The sequence below is a fragment of the Papio anubis genome, chromosome 5 (genome assembly GCF_008728515.1).
Source record: "Papio anubis isolate 15944 chromosome 5, Panubis1.0, whole genome shotgun sequence".
In the NCBI taxonomy this organism is placed as follows: Eukaryota; Metazoa; Chordata; class Mammalia; order Primates; family Cercopithecidae; genus Papio; species Papio anubis.
In genome coordinates this window covers 170,764,086-170,785,607 of record NC_044980.1, presented here as the reverse complement: position 1 = coordinate 170,785,607, position 21,522 = coordinate 170,764,086, and the positions used below count along the sequence as shown (strand labels likewise).

At 55.1% G+C, this 21,522-nt stretch overlaps 1 protein-coding gene across 6 annotated transcripts in view; it reads left to right on the top strand.

Moving 5' to 3' along the window:
• Window positions 1-21,522, top strand: part of COL23A1 (collagen type XXIII alpha 1 chain) — a 357,189-nt gene that overhangs the window by 303,935 nt on the left and 31,732 nt on the right. For 5 of the 6 annotated variants that reach the window (XM_031666665.1, XM_031666666.1, XM_031666663.1 and 2 more), the window contains exons 4-6: window positions 505-512; window positions 2,555-2,581; window positions 20,749-20,775. In XM_031666665.1, the coding sequence (XP_031522525.1) occupies window positions 505-512; window positions 2,555-2,581; window positions 20,749-20,775 (62 nt within the window). The remainder of the gene's footprint in view (window positions 1-504; window positions 513-2,554; window positions 2,582-20,748; window positions 20,776-21,522) is intronic. The other variant, XM_031666664.1, reaches the window with a different exon arrangement.

Sequence of the window (21,522 nt, the reverse complement as noted above, 5' to 3'; positions counted from 1 at the left end):
CTCTGTGAGCCCTCATCTGGTAGACAAGTCTCAGCTACAGCCCCAGCCCCTGCTACTCCTCATGCATTTCTAACCCTGGGGCTGGGCAGCAGGAACCCCTCCCCCAAAAAGCCTGTTCAGCCACACCCATCTGCTGTTCCTCCCAGTATTCTCTCTGTCCAAAACGTTTGCTCCCCCTGTTCTCCCCTCAGGAGAACCAGAGCTTGTTCTTTAAGTAGGAACAAGTTCCGATTCCTACTCAGCGCGAGAACCCGAAGCTGCCTGGTGACATGAGTGCCTGCACCCATGCCTGTGGGAATTGTCACCACCAACCCCGGGACCACCCCGGGCTCTCCAAGAGCAAAGGTGCTCCTTCTGCTCTGCCCCCAGCTCCAGGCCATGGCAGGAAACAGCCATGGCAGCATCAAAGCCTTCCAGGGAGGGGTGGCCAGGAGCCGCGCTGAGGACGGGCGAGGGGACTCTGCCTTCCACGCTGACTGTGGCTTCTCTGCTTGTGTTTTGCAGGTCCTCCAGTAAGTGTCCTGGACTGTGCTGTCTACTTCTGAAAGATAAGATGTTCAGTTTTCTCTCTGTTGCAATTCCATGAACATAATTTTGGTTAGGGAGGTGTGTCCTCAAAAAAAAATCAGTCCTATTAAAAAGTGGCCAGGCATAGTAGCGCACGCCTGTAATCCCAGCACTTTGGGAGGCCAAAGTGGACAGATCACTTGAGGTCAGGAGTTCGAGACCAGCCTGGCCAACATAGTGAGACCTCGTCTCTCCTAAAAATACAAAAATTAGCCCGGCGTGGTGGCGGATGCCTGTAATCCCAGCTACTCGGGAAATCGAGGCATGAAAATTGCTTGAACCCAGGAGGCAGAGGTTGCAGTGAGTCGAGATGGTACCACTGCACTCCAGCCTGGGCAACAGACAGAGCGAGACTCTGTCTCGGAAACAAAAACAAAAAAATCGTGTGTTTGGGGGGAAAAAATCAGTCCTATAGAGGAGTCATGTTGTTTTTTAATTTGTAGATGAATGCAGGCACAGAATTCCACAGGCCTGACCTGCTTACTGAAACGTTCTATGACCATTTTCCTAGCAAGAGAGCCAGCGCACAAGCCTGGCTGTTCCTTGCCAAATCTTGGGCTCCCCTTGGTACACAGAGATGCTAGCGCCATGCCCATAGTTTTAAAATGCGCTGTGGCAGTTGATGTTTCTAAATGCTTCAGTGCCCCGTGCTTTGGCAGAAAGGGCTGTAGAGTCGGGCAGTTGTCCCAGGAATGAGTCGGACTTGACCACTAGACCCTGGGGTTCATTTTTCTTCTTTGCCAGAATGTGGATCAGACAGCTGAGACCTTAGGAGCACAGCTGGCTGGTGAGGGCGTTGCATGGGAGCAGGAGGGAAATGTCACTGCATTTGTGAGGGGTGTGAAGGGTATGAGGGAAGCACTGGGCGGCTCCCTTGAACTTCTGGCCGGCCAGAGGCAGCTTTGAATGCAGGGATTGCACGTGGCCCTAGAAATCCCATTCATTCTCCAGGGCAAAGGATGCGCCTGCCTTTGATTCACGCTGTCAGTTTTTCAGAGCCCGATAAATCCCAACTAATCCATTCCAGAAGCACACTGACAGTCAGCCAGAGCCAAAACCAACCTTCTCAAGGAATTCCTTTCAGATGAACCATTTTATTTTTTACTTCCACATACCGTGATTCGTTTCCTGGTCGGTGCCCTTCGGAATCTGGGCTTCTCGGTGCATGTAGCCCCACCGTGAGCCAAGCAAGCCAACAGGATTGTGTTGGTTTACTGGCCTCAAGCGATGTTTGGCAGCAGAGCCCCTCCTGGCTGTCTCAGGGAGGCTGGCGTGCGTGAACTTGCGGAAGTACCTAACGCCGGGGGCTATGGAGTGGTTTTTTTTGTTTTTTGTTTTTTGGTTTTTGTTTTTTAACTTGGCAGTGAAAATATTAAATGGATTAAACAAATGCAGAAATTCTCGAGCTGCAAAACCTGCAAGGGTCTGACCGGGGAGATGGGTGCCAAAGTGTGGCACCCAGGCAGGGTGGTCACTGCTCCAGGGACCAGAACTAGGGGGCAGAGAAGCCTCCAGCCACAGTGAACACTCCCCATAGTCCTGGCTTCTAAGGCTCGCTTTCTTGGTTCACCCCATCCCAGTGGCAACTGAGAGGAAACAGGCTGTCTTCCAGGCCTCTTGCAGGCCCAGTTTAAGGAGCATTTGCAGTTCCTGGTTGGGTCATGTGGCTGTGGCTCCACCCTCCAGAACCCCACGTCCCCACGTGACATTTACCCTATGCCCGGCCAGCGTGGGGAGGACATTCATGTGACTATGCCTGGGACCCTGATGAAGCCCCGAGGCTCCTGGTCCCACCAGCCTGGCCCTCCGAGGCAGGAAAGGGCTGCTCTGCCCCCAAGACTGCTGGAGCCCTTGAGTCCTCCCCTCAGAGCAAGTCACCAGCCAGCTGTCGGGGGGTGGTGTGGGACTGGGCCCTGATTGAGCTCTAAGTGCTGCCATATGGTTTCTGCCGAAAGTCTGATTATTAATGACATATTAATTACCACAGGGGCAATCAGGACGCGATGGCTACCCGGTAATTTGTCATTTATTTTTTGCTCTCTTCGCCCTTTTCTCTTAAACCAATATTCTTTCCCTGAGCCTTGATTTAACTCTGTCTGCGCTCCTGTCTCCTCCTCTGCTCCTCAGCAGTAGTGGCCTTTCTGTGGAGGGGGTTAGCGTGAGCTCCGGGGAGATAAAGCCTGCACAGATCTCCAGGGCTGCCCTGGAGGCAAAGCAGAGCACCTCGCTCGGGTGTCTGGGTGGCACTGAGTCCACCTAGCACTGCTTCTTCAGTAAGTCCAGCCCCCGCACTGTGGCGTGCTCCACTAGACAGGCTGGGCCTCTTCCCAGTGGGCAGAGGACCTGTCCCAGCCACCGCTCCTCGTCGTCACTCGATAACAGGAGACTGGCTGGTTCCAGTTTGGCCTTGTGGTGTCATCCCTTGGCAGATCTTTTAAAATGAACCCAAAAGTTAGCGCATTCTTGGAATAGATGTCCCAGCCCAGTCCAAGTGAGTGCCACATCAGCAGCAAGGCACAGTGTGGCTGTGCCACCGCCAGGTCCTGCGCGGGGGTTGAGGGTCGTGGCAGCAGCATCCGGAGGTCCTGGGACATCGGAAAGAGCAGGGGGATCCCAGCAGAAGAAGAGATTGGCAGGGCCAGCAAGGGAGGGGCAGATTCATTCTGTGCCTCCAGGGCAGGAAGACGCAAGGAGGGAAATGCTGGCTGATTCAGGGGCTAGATCTGTGCAGTCAGGATGGCTGGCAATGAAGAGGGGTGGTCCCTGGTCCTGCAGTGGAGGAGAGGAGTCCAGACCCAGCGCCAGGGAGACTTGGCATAGGGGGTCCACTCTGCTTCCTCCTGGCTGAGTGACCTTAGAGGAGGTGCTCACCTTCTCTGAGCTTTAATTTTCTGCTCTGTGAATGCAGAGATGAAGGCACAAAATGTGTCACAAACGCAGCCCTCCAGGACTTGGTGGTCACTCTGGGGAACACTGACTTCATGCCAGAGTGGCCCCGTGCTGGGCTGAGTCAAGTTTGGGATCTCCCAGGCAGTCAGGGCAGCTCCCCCAGCAGCAAACAGCCTGGCCCCTCAGACTCCGCGGGAGTAAGAATGCCATGTGAAAAACAGCCGTGACCACCCTCATCCCACGGCACACACTGGGGTTAGGGCCCTGCCACCGTCCCCAGCTGCTCTTCTGACTAGGCAGGGGTCAGGCTTCCGTCTCCTGGGCACGGCAGCCTGGACCTTTGGGTGTCCAGTGTCTTGAGGAAGCACAGGCTTTTGCTGCAAAGTTCAGCCCCGTGTCTTGGCATTATTCGCTGTACCAGCACCAGCCCGGGAGGACCGGAGACTAACAGAACCATTCCTGGCACAACCCAGTTCCCTTCGCCCCGGTTACTCTGTATTCACAGGTCCAGAGGGGAGAGGGTGGGGAGTGGGCCAGCGGTTTCCATCCCCTCTTGTCCATTGTTTCCTCTGAGCAAACAGTGACCCAGAGGTCCACAGCCTCGAGCCTCAGAGAAGATGCTGCCTGCGTACCCGGGGGAGGGGCGGGGGCTTGTTCTCAGCCACACCAGAGCAGCTGTCAGGGTCTGCGTCCCACAGAGGCCTCTTCTCCCTCACTCCTTCCTCCCGGGACCCAGCTGGGTGGGGTGGGCAGCTGGCCCTGCGGCCGACAGGCAGGAGGCTGGGTGTGGATTAAGTAGCTGGGCATGGTTCTCATCTCTGCAGCTTACTCGCTGTGAAGCCTTGGGAAAGGAAAGCCCCTTGGCTTAGAGCACCCAGAACGTGAGTCAAGGCAAACCCGGGGCTGCTGTCCCTGGGGCCGTGACAGGACTGTCGGGAATTAAAGATGAAGTTGAGTGTGGAGGTGGTATCGGGCTCCCTCACACCTGGGCCTGGCCTGGAGAAAGAGCACTGTCACTGTCGGGGCTGGGAACGGAGAGATGGATGTGTGTGGAGTCCCGCGGGTGTCCCTCAGGCTTGACGCTGGGAGTTTTCTTGGAAGGAAGAGAGTTGGGATCCAGCAAGCCCCCTCACTTCCTGTGTGTAGGCCACTCTGGCAGCCGTGCCCCTGGTCCTACCAGCAGCTCCCCAGTCACTGGGAAGCCTGAGCAGTCTGGGCCTGGTGAGGGGTGAGGGGACCCCTCTAGGGGTCAAAGTCTCTAGGAAGCTGGTATCACAGCCCATGATGGCCTTCTCCCTGAGGTCACCCAGCCCCAGCTTACACGCAGACCCCCATTTCCACACGGAGGTAGGCGTCTTCCCTGGGTGGGCTGGATTCAGGGCATTCATGTGGCCAGCACCAGGAGCAAGCCCAGCTGTGCGCCTCCAAGCCCCTTGTTCTCGCACCGCCACCCGGGCCATTCCTTCTGCGAGACCCACAGGGTAGGGCAGACACCCCGCTCAGCTTCCCCTGCAGGAGGAAAAGCAGCCGCATTCGAGGAAGGGGGGATCTTTTGCAGGCTCTTGGGGCCCAGGTCCTGAGCAGAAATTCGTATCTCTTGGCCTGTGGAGGACAGGAGGGCTCTGCCCAGCTCTCAGCCTGAGGTATATTTGCAGATGGCTCCATGTGGTCATCCCAGAGGCTAGGGTGACTGCCTCCTGCCGAAGGGCCTGGGCCGCCTCCGAGGCCCGTCATGTGCAGAGGACACTGTGGCTTTGAGTCAGTCACCTGCGTGGACTTGGGCCGGCTACTTGACCTCTGGGGCCTGGGGAGATGACACCTGCAGAGCTGGGGTTAAATGAGTGTCAGGCACAGAGGCCACGTCCAGTCCTGTGTGTGGCAGCCCTTCCGTAAATACCGCCGTCTTTCCTCATCGTTGACAGTCTCAAGAGAAGAAAAGATGGGTTTCAGAAAGCGTTCTAATCTACTCAGTATAAATTTGCAATATTTGGAAAAACAACTTAGAGAATGGTCAGTTTTAGAAAAAGGTTTTGTTTGTTTGTTTTCGTAGCTTAGTAACTTCTGGACCGGCCTCGGGGAGGACTTCTTTTTCTTTCTCTTTGTGCCAGTATCTTATCCCTTTGTAAGAGCGAGGATAGAGTCCGGCCAGGGGCGGTGGTGGAGACAGTCAATGCTTTTCTGGATTAACTCAGGCCAGTCCCCTCAGCTGAAGCCAGGTCCGTATGTGGACCTGATAGGAGTGGCTGGAGGACACGGGGCATAGAGGCCACCCACATCTGTGGGCAGGTTGTGGACTTGAGGAAGTCAGAGCCGACAAGGGCCCGGCTCGCCCTGTCCATGCCCTCCTCGTACAGAGGCTGGCCTGTCCTCTCTGCTCCCAAGATTCATTAACAGCCTCTTCTGATTACAACAAAAAGCATGTTTATTGTAAAACATTTGGACAGTAGAGAAAAACACAAGGAAAAAGCATCTCTAATTCTGCCACTCACAGATAAGTCCTCTTATCTTGGTGATTGTTCTAGTATTTCTTATGTGCAAGTTTGCTTTTATATTTATTGCCTTTAAAATAGAATTACAAGTGCCTTCTTAGCACAGTAGGCAGCACGTCAGTCTCATAATCTGAAATACAATTACATTGGACTTTTTTTGTGCTATTTTTTTCACTAAATATAGCATGAGACTTTTCTACATCATTAAAAATCCTTAGAGAATGTAATGGCTACATTGTATTTGTTCCGATATATCATTTATTTAACTAGTCTCAAAGTTAAATTATTTATATTGACAATTTTTCACCCTTACATTCAACATCCTGGGAATAAATATAGCTTATTTCCATGATTATCTCCTTAGAATAAATAACTAAAAGTGGAATTGCTACACCAAAGGGTTTGCACATGTTTAAGGCTTTTGATGTGTATTGCCAAATTGCCCTCCAGGAGACTGTACTAATTTACATTCCCACCAACAATGAATAAATGCTGCATATTTCCCCAAATGCTGGCCAACTGTGGGTATTATACTTTTAAAACTACGCCAATATAAGTTTTAAAATATATGCATATATGTATGAATATTGTTTTAATTTAGGGCGTATTTTAATTAGAAGTAGTCAGAGATTAAACTAGTTTTGATAAGGTTTGTGTAATCCTGTCACCTCGTGGTAAAGGTTGGAATTACAGGCATAGAGTTTAAAGAGGAAATCACCCGTGTTTAAGACCTTTTGGATCCCAACTGGTCCAGGGACAGAAGACATCATGGAATCAACAGCATAGGGATAATGCTTTACTCAGAACATTGTGAATCAAAGGTTGGGCCTTCAGAGGAGCCCTAGGGGCAGCACACTTGCATTTTGGGGTAGTAATCAGTATTTATGTTGATAAAGTGATTTTGCCGTCTCAGAAATAGGAGGCTTGGCTGTGTTCAACAAATCTGATGGGTGTCATACCCTGGCCTGGGCACTGGGATGGCACAAAGATGGATCAGGCCCAGTCACAGTCTTTGGAGAACCATATGGGAATGGGAGGTTGCCCTGGGAGACAGAGAAATGAATAATTAGAAGTTCAATGTCGTCTTCCTGGAGGTATCTTGTTTATTACAAGCCCTTTTTTCTTCTCTAAGCTGACTTTTGACTAAGATGAAAGCACCTGCCACTCATCCAGGGCTTAATCTTGCCTAAACTTTGACTTTTACATAGAAAACATTAGACCTTCTCATCTCCTATTTACAATGTCACAATGTTGGCTTTTCCTCTTCTTTGGTAGTTTGATTGTCTTAACTCTTAACATTAGGCTTTAGTGACCTTCTGGTTTGTTTTACACATTCAGAAACCTATTTAAACATTTCTTAGATATCATTTAATGTGCTTTAAAGAGAATAAAACAAGGATATGATGAGAGTGTTGGCTGGGTGAATGGATAGGTACAATTTGGATTAAATAATCAGAAGGCTTGAAGTGAGATTTAAATGATGAAAAAGCTGCAGAGATCTTGGGGGAGATCCCGGCAGAGGAAAAAGCAAGTGCGCAGGTCATGAAGTTGGAGCAAGCTTTGTGTGTTCAGGTACACTCAAGGTCAGTGTGGCAGAGTGAGTGGAGCAAGCTTTGTGTGTTCAGGTACACTCAAGGTCAGTGTGGCAGAGTGAGCGGAGCAAGCTTTGTGTGTTCAGGTACTCAAGTTAGTGGCTGCAGAGTGAGTGAGCAGGTGACAGGGAAACAATAGAAGGTGAAGCCAAAGAGGTCTCCCAGAGCTGCACCAAGTAGAACCAAGACAGAGGCAAGGGCTGGGGGATGGGACTTGACTCTGTGTTTATAGAAATCACTTGTCCTGGCTGGGCGCGGTGGCTCACACCTGTAATCCCAGCACTTTTGGAGGCTGAGGCGGATGGATCACTTGAGGTCAGAAATTTGAGATCAGCCTGGCCAACATGGTGAAACCCCACCTCTTCCAAAAAAAAAAAAACAACAACAAAAAAAAAACAAAAACTAGCTGGGTGTAGTGGCACATGCCTGTAGTCCCAGCTACGTGGGAGGCTGAGGCAGGAGAACCACTTGAACCCAGGAGGCAGGTTGCAGTGAGCCGAGATCACACCACTGCACTCCAACCTGGGTGACAGAGCAGAGCGAGACCATGTCTCGAAAAAGAAAAAAGAAAGAAATCACTTGTCCCCAGAGACAAACTACCAAAGAGCCAGAGATCCCCCCCTCGCGATGCTTCCTTTGGGAACAGAGAAGAAAAACTGTCACCCTTCATCTCCCAAAGCCCTTCCAGTATGCCAGGGAAGCAGGTGCAAGTATTAAGTGCTTGCTGGGTGCACACTCATGCATGCCGTCCCACCATGGGAGGCTAGTGGTTTCAGCCCTACCTGACGGATGAGAAATCTGAGCTCAGAGGGTGACAGGACTTAGCTGAGACATGGCCTGCTTGCATGCCAAAGGCTAGATTAGCACCCAGGCTATGTGACCCACTCCCTCACACCAATCAGCCGGCCTCTCAAGCTGTCTACGTGAGCAGGGCTGGGGCCAGGATGGTCTGCGTGTTGGCAGGAGAGTGCTTCTCAGACCACCCCGAGAAACGGATGCTTGGAGTGGATGTTTGGTTTCTCCTCCTCATACCTATCTGTATCCAGCCCAGCTGCTCCCTTCCCAACTACTGTATTCCACCCCTGGGATCAAATTGTTAGGATGCTTTCCTGCTTTCCAAAAAAAGAAAAACATAAACTAAGTCTAACTTAAACTTAAAAGTCTATTTATTCATTTCACCGCCTCTCCTAGTCCTCATTCGTACCTCTATTCGCACCTCCGTGTCATAGCCATTATTAGAAATTAGGGGGCGTGGCCGGGCACGGTGGCTCATGCCTGTAATCCCAGCACTTTGGGAGGCCGAGGCGGGCGGATCACGAGGTCAGGAGATCGAGACCATCCTGGCTAACACGGTGAAACCCTGTCTCTATTAAAAATACAAAAAATTAGTCGGGCGCGGTGGCGGGCGCCTGTAGTCCCAGCTACTCGAGAGGCTGAGGCAGGAGAATGGTGTGAACCCGGGAGGCGGAGCTTGCAGTGAGCCGAGATCACGCCACTGCACTCCAGCCTGGGCGACAGAGCGAGACTGTCTCAAAAAAAAAGAAGAATTTCTGAATCTTTCCCTGGTGATGAAACACCCAGCTCTGTCTCACTGTCCAGGGTGTCTCTGCAGAGGCGCAGCTGAGGGCAGGGCATGCTCAGCCTGGGCAATATGCCTTCCTCTGTCGCCCAGGCTGGAGTACAGTGGCATGATCTTGGCTCACTGTAACCTTCGCCTCCTGGGTTCAAGTGATTCTCGTGCCTCAGCCTCCCAAGTAGCTGGGATGACAGGCACGCGCCACCACTCCTGGCTAATTTTTTGTGTTTTTAATAGAGATGGGGTTTTGCCATGTTGCACAGGCTGGTCTCAAACTCCTGAGCTCAGGCAGTCTGACCACCTCGGCCTCCCAAAGTGCTAGGATTATAGGCATGAGCTGCCGATCCTGGCCGAAACCCCATATGTTTTTAAAAAAATTTTTTAATCTATCAATTAATTATTAAAAAGTAGAAAAGGCCTCCCTGCCTACAGCCAGAAACTGGAGGAAGGGGTGTGGTTAGGAGGCGGTTGCGCTAATTTGCTGGTGAAGCCTGAATGACTGAGAAACGAGGGCTGGCAGGTGCTGCAGGTCAGCTCTGAGCAGATCTGGAACCACACACACTGCACCTCCTGGGCCCCGGAGTGCCGTGCCCAAGCCCCTCTGCAGTCGAGGGAGCGGTAGCTGCACTTCATCTCCGGCCTCAGTCCTGGGAGCAGCGACAGCCAAGGCCCCAGAGGACTGAGAGCTCTGGGCTGAAATGTGGTCTGTGAGACGGGGCCTCGGCCTGGGACCAATTTTGAAATGAAGAACTCAGATGGACAGTTTGGAATTAATCAAGTGAACAAAACGGCCCACAGAGCACCGCACGTTCACACGGTTCACACGCTCTCCTGCACTCTTGTAGTTCAAAAACGCTTTGATTGTAAAAATGTTATCAGTTAAATGATTTATCTGAAATACCCCAGATTCATCTGTTTTTAGATTTCAACATCCTCCATCTCATTTTCGTCTGACCCCTGCAGTGCTGCCCCGCAACACCCAGATTCTAGTGGAGCTGGGACAGGATAAAAGCAGAGTCCGGAGTCCCCGATAATGGCACCCAGACTGGAACCTCAGGGAGATGCAACCAGGGCCACCATGCTGGCCGTTCTCCCCAGGGCCCTGAGCCAGCACAGGGCAGGTGTCTCCTGAGTCCAGCCCCTTGTCCTGGTCCAGCACTCTGTCCCCAGTGTCCCCATGAGTGTCCCATGTGAGGCAGCCTAGTCACAGGAGGCAGCCACCCCAGGTCAGCGGGGCCTGAGCTGCTGCTCCGCCCTCGGCTCCCAGATGCCTCCTGTATCTGCTGCAGTTTTTTGCATCCTCGTGGCAGCAACCCAGGTACCTCCTGTCCACACCTAGCTCTGGGAGGTGACTTAGCAGGGACAGTAGTGTAGGGGGCCCAGCAGAGGGGGTTGGTCCTATGCTTTGCTGGTTTGTCTGTGATATGTTTGCAGTGTGGTCACTGGCTGGAACCCACTCCCGCTTCCCCAGGCAACAGACCAGCCCCACAGCCTCCCCGCCCCATCGCATGGAAAAACATGTTCACAGACCTGCACAAGGTCACCGAGCCAAGCCCAGGTCTTCGAAGCAAATAGACTAAAGAGAAAGCAGTGATTTGGGTACGAAGCTGCCCTGCTTAGGACCAGGGCTGGCACCGTGTCCAGCCCATGCAGTGGAGACAGAATGGGCCCAGGGGTCTATAGTCCATGTGTCCTCAGGCGCCTCCCTAGCCCGCCAAGCCTCAGCCCCGTCAGCTGTTGCAGGAGCCAAGGAGTTGACCCCAGGAGAGCTTCAGAGTTGGGCACACAGACTGGGTTCAGGGACCATTCCCGCTGCCCTGTGACCAACTCCAGCCGGGGGGGGGCCTGTGAGGCTGAAGGCACCCCTTTTGGGCCTGAGTCCTCAATGGCAGCGTCCTGGCTGATCTCCCAGGCTGTGGCCCGAGGGCAGGAGTCCAGCGCAGGAGTCCGCCCGGGCTGGAGGCAGCCTTCGGCAGGTCAAGAGCGCCCTCTAGTGTTCCAGCCGGGCACCAGAGCCCGCAGGATGGAGGGTCATTCAGTCGTTCCCTTCGCCGTTGATCCATTCAGCAGGCATTTACCGTGTTCTCATTCTGTACGAGGCACTTCGGCATTTGGGATACAGTAGCAGGAAACACATCCAGGGGTCCCTCCCCACTTGGAGCCTGTGGTTGAGTGGGAGAGAGAACAAAAAACTCCCACAAATTCCAGCTTCACTATGCCTCGTGGCCAGGGCTAGGAAGCAGAGCTTCTATAACCCAGACCTGGCCTGATGGGGGTCAGGGGCACTGCCTTGAGGAAGGGAGGTGTGAATCGAAGTCAGAAGGTGAAGAGGATGCTGATAAGTGGGGAGTTTCGGGGGGAACATCCAGAGAGAGGGTGCACCCAAGATGGGCCGGGCTGGTAAGGGTGTAGGGGGAGGTGAGAAGCCCATGGCCCTGGAGCCTTGAGGAATTGGCCATCTCTTGTCCACTCTGGGGTTCCACTCCGAGTGGCTGGAAAAGGGGCCTACAGCCCTACCCAGCCAAGCCAAGATGAGCCTGAGGCCTCATCTTCCCAGCCACGTGGAGGTCCTGGGCACAGTTGAGCCAGGCGCTGCAAGGTGGAGGGTCTAGCCTGAGGAGGACCGGGCTTAAACAAAATCTTTGCAAACCCATTGGTCTGCCCGGGGAGCAGTGAGTTCCACATCACGGGGGGTGTGCAAGCCAAGGCCGCTCATCCACCGGTCAGGAAGAGCGTCTGTGGTGGGCACTGGAGCCTTGTGGCTGGTCACTGTGGGAGGAGAGGTGGCAGAAGACAGAGCAATGAGTCCATAAGTGAGAAACTGGAGGGGACGGGAGCTGAGGAAGGCTCTTCAGAGGAGGTGACACGTGAATCTGGAAGGAGCTGCTTGGAAGGAAGAGGTTGTCCTTCAATGCCGGGCCGGGGGTAGAGCTTTGCCCTGAGGGCAGTGGGTGAGGGTGTGCCAGGTGCTACAGCAGCCAGAGGAGGGGCAGTCAGCAGGAAGGGCACAGGGCTGGTATCCTGGCCTCTCCGAGCTCCAGATCTTCATCTGTGAAATGGGGATGAGGAGGCTCCTGCCTGGCCGGCCTGTGCTCAGGGCCAGTGACATCTAGATAGGGAGGGAAGGGCTCACATCGCTTCAGCTCCACGCCGTCCCCTGGCTTCATTTGCCCCAGGGCTGGCCCAGCGCGTCGCAGCTACTCTCATCAACCCAGCCTCCCTCTGCTGCCCGCCGTGAGCCCAGGTCCAGGGAGCCATTCCATCCACAGCACACTCCGTTTCCAGAGGAGGACACAGGCTCCAGGGAAATTCAGCAGCTCACTCCAAGGTCTACGGGGCAGGACATCGTCATCAGGATGTGCCCTGCTCCTTCACTGTGCAGGAAGGATGGGTATGTGGGGCAGGAGGCAGGGAGGCTGGCGGAGGCTGGCCCAGCGGGCTGGGAGGACTGGAGAGATGGACCTGAGCTAGAATTGCAGGCTCATGGGCTCATAGACACTTGCAGCGGCCGGCAAGTGAGAAAATAGGTAAGGCTGGTTGGGTGCAGGAGAGCAGAGAAAAAGGCAGGGCGTGGATCGGGGGCACCTGCCCCATCGGGGTGCGGTTCCGCCCACGCAGTCCCCACCGGGGTGCGGTTCCGCCCGCGCAGCCCCCATCGGGGTGCGGTTCCGCCCGCGCAGTCACCACTACCACATCTTCCAACATTTCCAGAGAAGCTGGAAATCCAAATGCTATAAAAACCTTTGCCTTTTTAAGGGTTTCAAGCAGTTCTTTACCAGTGGGTGACAGTTGTCTGTGGAAACCAAGGAAGGCCCACCCCACAGCCTAGGGGGCGGCTCTCAGGGAGGCTGGGAAACCACCCATGAGAGAGGCCCCGGCAGGCAAGGGTGGGGCAGGAGGGCAGAGCTCGGCCTGGGCGTGGTCCAGGGCCACAGGCGAGGCAGAGTGACTGCAGCCTCGGTGTGTGCTGTGAGCTGTCCTGGTCACGCTGGCTCCCTCTAGACCGCCTCACGGAGTTCGGCCACGCAGTAGCGGTCACCCTTCTGTGACGGTCATGCTTCCAGTCAGCTGCTGCTCTTACTCCAGATTTCCACCCCATCCATAGCTGGCACCAAAATGGGTTGATGGTGTGTCCCCCAGACTTCCTTCCACCAGAACAGCCCGCTGTACCTGAGCTGGTGGCCCGGGCAGCTGAGTCAGACACATCCCTGCCCGCTGGTCCCATCCTCCATCCTCCCTCACCCTATGGGAGCCAAGCTTTTTCCTCGCTGCCACCCTGATGAGGAACAGTATTTTCTGATACCTGACGGGGTAATCATGTCTCTCCCCACCAGTCACGGGCAAATGTGTCATTTCAGCAGGTATTTTGGGATCAGTTCAAAGGCACAGTGCTGTAAACACCGCCTCTGCTAGCCATGATGTGTGACATGGACATACGTGTAATTACTTCCAGCACACTCGGGCATCACCGAGCAGGCCCTCTCCCCAAAATAGAAGCCAGCTGGTTTCACAGTCTCACAGCATCGTAGAGGTGAGAGGGCCCTGGGAGACCTTCTAGGCCAAGGGTTACAGATCAGATGCCCTGCAGAGCTGGCGAGTCACCTCGCCATGGGCAGCCAGTTAGGTGTGAGACCACAGGAAAGGGTGGAGCCTGTGGGCCAGGGTCTAGGAGATCTCCCAGCTTTTCAAGAAAAGCCCGAACTCTGGATGTTTATGTAAAAGGTTGCAAGTTTTAAATGTTGTGACTAATTCATTTGGTTTGGGGTTCTTTGTTTTTTTGTTTGAAACAAAGTCTCACTCTGTCACCCAGGCTGGAGTGTAGTGGTGCCATCATAGCTCACTGCAGCCTCAACCTCCAGGGTTTAAGCAATCCTCCTGCCTCAGCCTCCTGAGTAGCTGGAACTACAGGCATGTGCCACCACACCCAACTTCTTTTTCTTTTTTCTTTTCTTTTTTTTTTTTTTTTTTTAGAGATGGGGTCTCACTATGTTGCCCAGGCTGGTCTTAAACTCCTGAACCCGAGCGATTCTCCTACCTTGACCTTCCAAAGTGCGGGGATTACAGGCCTGAGCCATTATGCCCAGTCTGGGTTCTTTTAACTGCACGGATCAAATAAAACCTGGTTCCAGCAAAGACATTGCCCAGTTCCAGCCCCTCACGTCACAGATGAGCAGCACAGAGGGAGGCAGCCCCAGCAGGGCCAAGGAGCACATGAGGGGCAAGTCTCTGACCTTGGTGCAAGCTCTTGGGACCCCACCCAGCTGAAGCTCCTACAGTTTGCTGACTTGAGGTGCAGAGGTCACTACAGAGCCCACTCTACAAAATGCCCTAGGTCCCAGGAAGAAGCGCTCCAGGAGGATCATTGTGCCGCCCTCGGGGCACCAGCAACGGCTGAACCTAACTGTGAGGGTCTTGCCTTGCTTTCCCTAGCACAAAGAATTTGAGTTTGGGAAATTGCTAAGCCCCGGACAGTCTTGCTGCAGCTCATATGTGGACAAAGAGCCTAGGCTGAGAAATCAGGACCATATGGTGCTGACCCGCCCTGAGGGGGGCTGCCCACCCCCCCTCATCCACCAGCCGGCTCTAATGAGAGCTGGGAGGAGGCTCAGGGAACCTTCACGTAGGAATGTGCACTTCCCAAGCTGGGACCTCAGGCCCCACCAGCCTTGTAATTTGATGAATTGTCAACATCTGAGGCATAATTACTAGGCCCTGGCCTGATAATCCTGGTAAGCCCTTCTTCCAGGGGCCTCGTCCTGGTGCATTTTGAGGGCTCCATTCCCTGACAGGAGCCGTCAGCATTAATTACAGCCAGAAAGCAAGACAGGCACCCAGCTCTGGCCGATTTGATCGTTTACTCCTGTCTGCATCTAAACGCGGCCAGTTTATTCATTTGGTTCAGTTCAGCAGATGCTGGAGCCGATCTTGGGGAGGGCTGGGCCGGAGTCAGGAGGACAGGGCCAGCCCTGGACGTTTCCCTGACATAGAGCAAGAGGGTCAGTGCAGGCTTTTCCAAGACACTCCAGGGATGGAGCCACCATCCCCACATCCCAAATGTACTTCACCAGGAAACCTCCCCTCTTCAGCCACACGGTTGTAGGACCACCAGGTTCAAATGCCCGCTGCGTTAGTACCAAGCCAATTATACTGAGACAGCAGGGTTTGCTGCAGAGACAGGGTTTAATGGTTGCAGGGCACCCAGCAAGGAGATGGAGGAGACCCCAGGGCAGGGGGCTGAAATCAGCAGGATGTGGAGACTGCACTCCTCGGTGAATCAGCTCCCGTGGGATCCTTCAGACTGGCTGACTTTGTAGTTTCACTGGTGTGCAGGCTCTGAAAGAATATCTCAAAGGGAAAGGGTCGTTTTTCACATTCAAATTGCCATCTACAGAGCGGTTCAGGGGAACCATGACCCTGTAAGAGAACCTGCGATTCTGAGGCAGCCGGAAACCAGTTCCGAGGAAGGGGTCGGGAGCGTGCTGATCTCATGATGATGCTGAGTGGCCCGCCAAGCGTGGTTTATTTTTGTTCCTCCCCCTCCCTTCTTCCCTAATTAATTGTATAAAGTTTATAGGGATGGTTTCAACACTTGTTAATATGCCTCAAAAGATGGCTCTGTGAACCCGGCTTAGGAAATACTCAACAGGCCGAGGGAAGGAGAGAGCAAAGCCTCAAATTCACAGATGGCAGAGCCGGCGGCACCGTCCAGGGTCCTGCTGCCGGCCTCTTGGAAGGCCACACACGGGTCGCTCCCAGCACTGCCCCCCAGGGCCAGGGCAAACCCTAATCCAGTGTCTGCTTGCCTGTGGGGCCTCGCGTCTTGCATTGGTCTGGGAAACAGAGGCCACTGACCTGAGACCCAACTTGAACTTGTTGTTTGAGAGGAGAATGGCATGACCTGCATTTCACAAATGAGGAAACCGAGGCTCGGGGACACTCCGGTCCCTGAGCAAGGCAAGGGACCGAGGCAGCACCAGGGCCGGGGGAGGGCTGCCCACCCGGGGTCCCAGGCCAGCTGGCCGCCTGGCCTCCTGCTCACGTGCAGCCCAGAGCTTTGTTTGTTTCTCACTCATCCGGAAACATCCCGGAGCCCAGCTGATCTCCACGGGGAAAGAGTGATTTAAAGCACAACCAAGGCTTGTGAACAGCTGTGGGGTTTCTCGGAGGGCAGAAGGCATTGAAAACCTCTGGTGGATTCAAGGGCTTTGATCAGGCAGGGGAGCGAGCTGGACGGTCATGAGCATCTCCAGGCACAGGGTGGTGACATCCATAGATGAGGAACCTGAGGCTCGGAAGAGGGATTTGAACCGGGCCCTGCAAGGCTGAGCCCTGGCCTTTGCTCCGTGAGCTGCTGGTAAACAAACCTCCCCAAGCTACTTTCTTTCCCACTCCTTCTGTAAGAGATGCTGGGAGAGGAACAGGGCAGCTGATGACTGGTGCCCTATTGTCTGGGGCAGGGGAGGGCTGCCTGGATAGGAGAGACCCCCACCACCACCACCACCCAAGGCACGCCCCTGCCCAGTCTGGGGCTCTGCCCTTCCAGACTACCCAGCTGCTCAGAAATGCCCTCATTCTGCTCAGAAGGACTTGCCTTGGGCTTGGATACTTGGACACTTGCCCTGCCATGCCTTTGTCCAGCCTGACCACGCCCCCCACCCCACGCGTTCCGTGGCTCCATTCAGACCAGCCCAGGCCCTTCCCTGAGGCGCTTGTCCTCCACTCTAGAGCACCCAGAGCCGGGCTCGGCCCCCGCTGCACCAGTAGAAACACCTGGCTTGTGGATGGTCTGCACAGCCTCACGCCTCAGTTGCTTTGCTGTGGCTCAGCCAGGCACTGAGTCCATTAAGGCTGAGTCCACTGAGCCCATTTTGGGGGTGGAAGGAGCACTGTCCTTTTAAAGACCGGCAAAGTAAAATGACGGCTCTGACAGCCCTTCGGGAAAGAAACCTGTTCCACAGAGTGTAACCCAGTGTTTCTCAAACTTACTCAGCCATGGAATCCCTGTCTCCAGGCAAGCCTGCAGGGCAGTGTGCTGTGGGGCAGCAGTTTGGGAAAGGCACTCTGTAGGGTAACTGCGGACAGGGTCCATCCCCTGGAGGTTCACAGCCCAGGGTCCCCTGGCCCAGAGGGCAGGCCCCACTTCCCCAGGACGGGAGGGGAGGTGAGAATCACATCCCCAAGCCAGGCAGGTGCATCTGACTCCAAAGCCAGGCTGCTCCTTCCCTGCCCACCTCAGAGTCCCTTCTTCAGTGACCGCACCCACCCAGCAGCTTCTCCGAGGTCAGCCACTGCCCCTCACAGAGAGCTCGGGGGCCTGGGGGTGGCTTTGTTGCCCAGGTGTCATCCTGGCTGTGGGTCGGCTCTGTCCCGGGGGCTGGCCCAGCCCGGTCTGCTCTGTCAGTTCTCGCACAGGGAGCTTTGGTGCCGCTGCAGGCACTGGCTCAGCTTCCGGGAATTGGAATTGGCTTCCCTTCAGTCCGCGGTGGGGGCTCCCAAGAGCACTGCGAACACCCATCGCTCTGCCTCTATTGGGAAGCTAGAAACTGAATTCACCCATAAAAACTCCCAGGGCTCTGATCACACATACAGGCAGGGCCTTTGATGTGAAAATTGGTTTTCTGTCACAGACGGGGCTTCTCACACATCAGAAAGAAGCCTTGGGGACCAAGGCTGCACCATCAGTGACCCCCAGGAACAGTCCTAGGTTGGCAGAGGGCAGCGTCCAGCTCAGGAGGCAGGAGGCCTGCGGCCATAATAAGGTCCAGTCGGTGGACACTTCCAGAAACAGCTGGCAGCACTGAGATGCTCCCTCTGGGGTTGAGGCCAAGGGGACAGCCTGGGCTCCCTTCCACGGGCACTTCTAGAAAGGCAGAGCCCTGTGGTTGTGCATGCTTCACATCCAGGGGACCGTGGGAGCAGGGAGGATTTCACAGAGGTACGCAAGGCCTAGAGCAGGAGAGAGTGGCCGGGAGGCCAGACAGGACTGCGGCAGGGGCCTGCAGTGCAGACAGGATGGAGACCCAGGGCCCAGACCCTTTCTAGCTGCATGGCCCTAGGCAAGGTCTTCCCCTCACTGGGCCTCAGTTTCCTTCTCTGTAAGAGGGGGATGAGGACACCTACCTTACCGGGTTGCTGTGTGATTGAGACTGAGTGGGGGCCATGGAGAGCTCCTTGAAGAGACCCAGGAAGGACTGGCGCCCACGCGTGTGGGGTCGGGCCCAGGGGAGAAGTCCAGGGTGGGGATGCGTAGTGGGACGTGACCCTGAGGACACCCGGCAGGGCCTGGGTCAGGGGATAGGGGGGCAAGGGGCAGGGCCCAATTTAGTGCACTACCGAGGGCAGAAGGCCTGGGGGTGTGGACCCCGGGATCAGGACAGCTGGAAACTGGCAAGAGGACACTGTCCAGCTAGGGCAGCTCCTGGGAGGCTCATGGCAAGGAGTAGAACTACGCCTGTGATGGGGGCTGAGGCCCTGACCTGGGGCCCCCAGGGCCTGAGCCCCCAAGACTTTGGAATGCCCCCACTCCCTCTCCCCTGGGACTCCAGCTGTCCCCAGGCCATCACTCTGATGGCCAAACCCTCGGTGACCATGAGACTGGTGGCCACAAGCACTTAGACACCAATTTTTAAGAACTGCCTGGTTTCCTACTGCCAGCAAGGCCCTGGCCGCGAGCCCCACATGGAGTGGCCACTCACACCATCTGGGAATGGGCAGATGGGCCATCTCCACACGAGGCTGTCTGGAGGTTGAGCCAGGGGAGCCAGCAGCTTACCTCCTACCTGGCAGGCACGGGGCCAGCTCCCAGCTGTGTCCAGAACCGGAGACCAGGAAAGTCTTCCCAGAGCAGGAGGCTGTCCTGGGGGATGAGCTGCCTGCTGCCAGGTGCAGACGCGGGGAGGGCACTCCAGGCAAAGGGAACAGAGAGCCGAGGGATAAAGACGGAAAGGAAGCCAGAGAGCTCGGGGACGGACAGGGGCACAGAGTGACCAGATGGCTGAAGCTGGCCTTAGCCACAGAGGACCCTGATGCTGGGCCCGGGAGTCCGTCCTCAGCCAGTGGAAGTCCAGAGAGGCAGGGACAAACTGAGCAGGGGCCACAGGTCAGGGGCCGACGAGAGCCCCTCTGCTCCTCCACCGCCTACAGGGTCCCCCATCCCGCTTTGGCCAGGCTGCTCTCTTTTGCCTACGGTGCCCTCCCCCACCCTCACACACACACTTGTTAGGTCCAAATACCCCAACGTTACTGTCCCCATAATGCATCTTCCCGGCTAGGGGTTGGCAGAGCCTCCACCTCTCCGCCTTCCCTTTCTACTACGCAGTGCATGCATTTGCGGCATTATCATTCTTGCCGTACTTCCTTGGTTTGACTTTGCACGTTTTCCCGGGCACATGCTGCCTGCCAGGCCCCATCCAATAACAGAGGCACAGGGATTAGACCCTTTTCCTGACTGTACAGAGGAAGAATTGTGTAGACCCCACATTAACAATAGGTCATGTCACATGTGACAGAATATATGTGGTGGGAACAGGGACAGATGGCCTGACTCTGGGAAGGAGAAAACCCTAGAAGCCTTCCTGGAAGAGGAGGTAACTGAGCTGAAGATGGACAAAGAAGGGAAGGATGGCAGTGTGTGCAAAGGTTCAGAAGTGTGGAGCTGTGTGCGTCGTTGCTGCAGCCAACAGTGAAGTGTATGTGGGGGTGAGGGGACTGTGGTGAGGAGGAAGAGGGGGCTGACAGAGACCAGGCATCCCTGGTCCCAGAGTCCCTGCCAGCTGGATTCCTCCCCACTCCCACACAAAAGGGAGCTAGGCGAGGCTTTGTTAAGTGGGTGGTAGGTGGACAGGGGCAGGGGTGTCCAGCACGGGCTGCTGTGCAGCTGGTCCTCTACAGACTCTGCAGGGGGCCTGGAGGTCGCTGAGTGCCCCCACTGTCTGGACCCACCCTGGTGTGATTTGGCTTTTCTCTGGCTTTATTTTGTCTGCAAAGGCTGCAGCAATGTGGGAAGTTCAAAGAGCCTTCAAGACTGCCAGTCACAAATGACAGGAACTCAATTCAAGCTGACTTAATGAAGGCAAAACAAAAGTATTGATTAGCTCTCAAACTGGTGTGTACAGGGGCAGTTTCAGCTTCAGGCCCTCGACCCTGTCTTTCTCTCTGTCTCTCAGCTCTGCTTTCCTCCCTGTTGGCTTATTCTCAAGCCGTGTGGTGGTCCCTGGGAGCTCCAGGCTTAGCCCCATCAGAAGAAAAGAGCCCTTTTCCCCTAAAGCCCCACCATTAAGTCCCAGGCAGGATGCTCATGGCTCGCCTTGGATCCCAGGCTCGTCGCTGACCCCGTCACCCTGGCGGAGGGAATGTGGTCACGTGCCCACCCCAGCAGCCCACCCAGACCCCATGGGTTGAGATGGGGGGTGGTCTTTAGAGAAGAACTGGGCTCTCTTGTCAGAGGAGGGATTCCGGGCAGCAGACCACACACAGATGCCTTCCCCTCCCTCACCCCCAGGCCGCATGGACTGAACCCAGACCTGGGGCTCCCATAGGCTTTGTTTTCTTGTCGCTGAATAATGCACCTGGGTCATAAGACGTGGAGGAAGTGCCATCCCCGTGTGTAACCTGTGTTCTCTCTCTTGTTTTCCAGGGACCCCTGGGTTTGGATGGCAAGCCCGTAAGTGATGACAGGGCAATTCCAGGGTGTCCTGGGCTGGGGCTGCCACTGTGGGGCTGGGAGTGACCACCAGGCACTGGAGGGAAGCAGCCACTGGAACTTGGTTCAGCAGAGAGAGAAGCCTTTGGGTGTCAGACTTGAGTTCAAATCTAGCTCCACTACCTGCTGACGGTGACCAGGGGAGGCCTCCTCACCTCCCAAGCCTGAGGCTTCTTGTCTGTCAAGGGGGCACACGTACCCCCCTCTTCTAGGGATGCTGCAGACCTATGGAGAACTGTGAGCAGCACAGTCCCTGGGGTCTAGTCAGCCCTCAAAGCATGCGAGCCCCTCCCAGCCGACACAGGCACAGTGTCCTCGCTACATTCTCAAGACTGCCCTGGTGGGCATCAAGCTGAGTTCTCAACATCTGGGCCAGGAGCCTGTGGTCACAGGCAGTCCTCAGCAGAAACATGCAGGGAGACATGAGCACAATTAAATAAGTAATTTGAGGTGGATGGATGGATGGGCAAGTGGGTAGATATATAGATAGATGCATGGATGGATGGATGATGACTGGATGGATGGATGGATGGATTAGTGGGTGGTTGGATGGATAGTGAATGAATGGGTGGATGGGTGGGTGGATGGATGGATGGATGGATTGGTGGGTGGTTGGATGGATAGTGGATGAATGGGTGGATGGGTAGGTGGGTGGGTGGGTGGATGGATGGATGGATGGATGAATGGATTGGTGAGTGGATGGGTGGA